Genomic DNA, 2,602 nt, shown 5'->3' with positions numbered 1-2,602 from the left:
TTGGGCCACGTGGGTGGAAACCTTTATTTGGCTCACATTCAGGGCACACCACCGTACACAGGCTGGATGCCACCACACACACCGAGTGCCAGAGGCAGTGCGAGGGCATGTAAACAGACGAAATCAGAGTGCCAGTCCCGGCCTCCTCGGAGGCACAGCAGGGTGGGCCGGGCGCAGGCCCAAGGGAACATTCATGACACAGGGCAAGTGCAACCGAACGGAATGTGGGGCATGGAGGGGGCCCAGGAGGCTGCCAGGGGCGAGGCTGCACACCAAGTCAGCCCTCTCACGGATGCAACCTTCCACTTCACATGGGCAAGGTCAGCCCACCCTGGGGTCCTTTTCCATTCGGGGGAGACGGACGGGGTCCGAGGAGCCGCTGCCAAATGTAGTGTGTGGACAAGCACGTCTGTCTCGGGGCCTCTCACCTGGGGAGGGGCAGTCTCAAAATAAAGTGGTAAGGCAATAAATAAATCAGCCCACCGCAGGTGAGAACACTGTAAAGACGCCAGTCTGTAGCCGCAGGGGCCTGTCAGTGTGGGGACGTGGTGGCTGTGGACAGACCCTAACAGGACTTCCTCTGTAGAACATGCCAGGCAGCAGCACCCTGGGGAGGGCTCACCATGGGAGGGCTCCCACCCAGGGCCAGCTTCCGGAGTACGTGTGCGTCCAGCAGGAGGGAGGCAAGTGTCAGGCCATCGCTGCCGTCATCACTCCTTGTCCCGTGGAGGGCGAAGGAGCTGCTCCCAAGCCCCGGGCCTCCCTCACGTGGTCCCTGGGCCCTCACCTGGGGGTCACCGTGATGCAGCAGAGGGTGTGACAGTGACCGTTGGGCAGGGGCCCAGCTCAGGGCCAGTCTAGTGTCACCCATGGCATTCTGGGCAGAGGTGGGTGGAGGCAGGCTGCCCCTCACACCTCCTGGGTCTTTGGTGGTCAGGGAAGAGACCGGGCGAGAGAATGTCTGACCTGACGTTTGTGGTGCTAAGGGTCCCGACCCTGCCTGGAGGTGTGCACTAAGAGGTGGCTGCTCGCCCTGCCCACTCCTGGAGGTTGAGGGTGGCCACCCACCCAGCCCCCCTCACACCGTGCTCTCAGCAGCTGTAAACTCTGTGGGCAGTGGGCCGGTCAGCCAGAGGCCTGGGCTCAGAGACCGTCCAGTCTGCCTGTGCTCACTCTGGACACTGTCAGCCTGGCCCTCCACTGTCCACCTCCCTTCCTAGCCCCACTGGCAGGCAGGGTCTCCGCCCCCAGTCCTGGGACTCCGGGTCAGTTCCTCCAAGTCAGCACTGTCCCTCCCCGTTCTCTCTCTCTCTTGACCTTTCTCTCCCTCAGCCCCCACCAGCCTGGGTCCCTGCCCATGCTCCCTCACTGCCCCCTGCTCCTTGCACCAGTTGGGTCCAGCAGGGCCCTGCACATACCCCAGCAGCCTCTGGACCTCATGGATCCCCACTAATGAGCCACAGCCTGAGCTACTTAAACTGTGGGCGTGGACACCTGAGGGCAGCCTCTGGGGGTCCCTGCCCTGCAGTGCCAACCCAGGGGGGTGGGGAGGGCCAGCGTTTCTACCCACAGCCATGAGGACGCCCAGCAGCTGCCTGCCTATCAGCCCGGGGCCCACTACTGCAATCCCTCCGGTGGGCTGTGCTCTCCGGGCAGCACCCCGTTCAGGCCGACGGTGCTGGCCACCGGCGTCCCCAGGTAGCCGAGCAGGATCTCGCTGCGGCGTCGCGACAGCTGCAGGACGTCGTCAGCCAGGGCCGGCACGGTGGTGTAGCGCATGCTGTCCAGGTCGAACATGTCCCTGAGGTACTGCACAATCTGGTGCTGGGGACACGGGGCTGGCATGGAGTCGGGGCCCAGCTCCCAGCGCCCCCAGCATCCTCCAAGCAACCCAAAGTTCCTGCCACCTGCCACCAGTGCCCCCCTCTTCTTCCTTCCTCGGGGAGCAGCCAGGCCCTCACCCCACCCAGGCACCTCCCAGAGCTCCTGTGCCAGGGCCAGGCCCGGGGCCCGGGTGGAAGCAACAGGAACTACCTGCCTGCCCCGTGCCCTCAACGTACCTTGAAGAAAGCACAGACTTCAGAGAGCTGGGGCTTGGGCCCGAGGAAGCCGAAGGCTAGGACAGGGCTCACGTGCTCCGATACGGAGTAGAAATGGGAGATGAAGCCGTCGGGCACCTAAGGCAGGGCAGCGAGGGATCAGGAGGGCCTGGTGCGGGCACAGAGAAAGCTCAGGGTTTTGCTTTCCTCTGCACAATAGGGTCACCCGCTGGCTGCATCGGGCACTGCACGGGGTGGGCCCGGTGCTTCAGACAGGAAGGACCTGGGGCACACAGCGATGGCGACGGTGGCACGGCAGCTGGTACCACTGACAGCCAGCCCAGCCGAAGCAGAGCAATGGCGTGCAGCACACCGCGTGCGGCCAGCAGCCGCCTGGGAGCACAGATAAGCAATGGCAAGCCAGCAGGTGGAGAGAGGCAGCTATGCCTGTGCCTCGGGCATCTGCCCCAGCCCAGACCCAGGCTGCCCTTTCCCCTCTGAGAAGCCATCTGTGCCAGGGCTTAAGGGGAGAGCCAGTCAGACCACATGTGCCTTTGAGGAGA

General features: G+C 64.3%; 1 protein-coding gene across 1 annotated transcript in view; it reads right to left on the bottom strand.

Moving 5' to 3' along the window:
• Window positions 1-2,602, bottom strand: part of MIGA2 (mitoguardin 2) — a 33,456-nt gene continuing 30,854 nt past the window's right edge. Inside the window, exons 14-15 of the mRNA XM_004713263.2 lie at window positions 2,061-2,177; window positions 1-1,824 (exon numbers count right to left, since the gene is read on the bottom strand). Coding sequence (XP_004713320.1) covers window positions 1,618-1,824; window positions 2,061-2,177 — 324 coding nt within the window. The 3' untranslated portion in view covers window positions 1-1,617. The remainder of the gene's footprint in view (window positions 1,825-2,060; window positions 2,178-2,602) is intronic.

This window comes from Echinops telfairi, unplaced genomic scaffold (assembly GCF_000313985.2).
Source record: "Echinops telfairi isolate 266 unplaced genomic scaffold, ASM31398v2 ScPeMD7_22;HRSCAF=79, whole genome shotgun sequence".
Classification (NCBI taxonomy): Eukaryota; Metazoa; Chordata; class Mammalia; order Afrosoricida; family Tenrecidae; genus Echinops; species Echinops telfairi.
The sequence above is the reverse complement of the archived record's forward strand: the minus strand, read 5'-3'. Positions and strand labels throughout refer to the sequence as shown.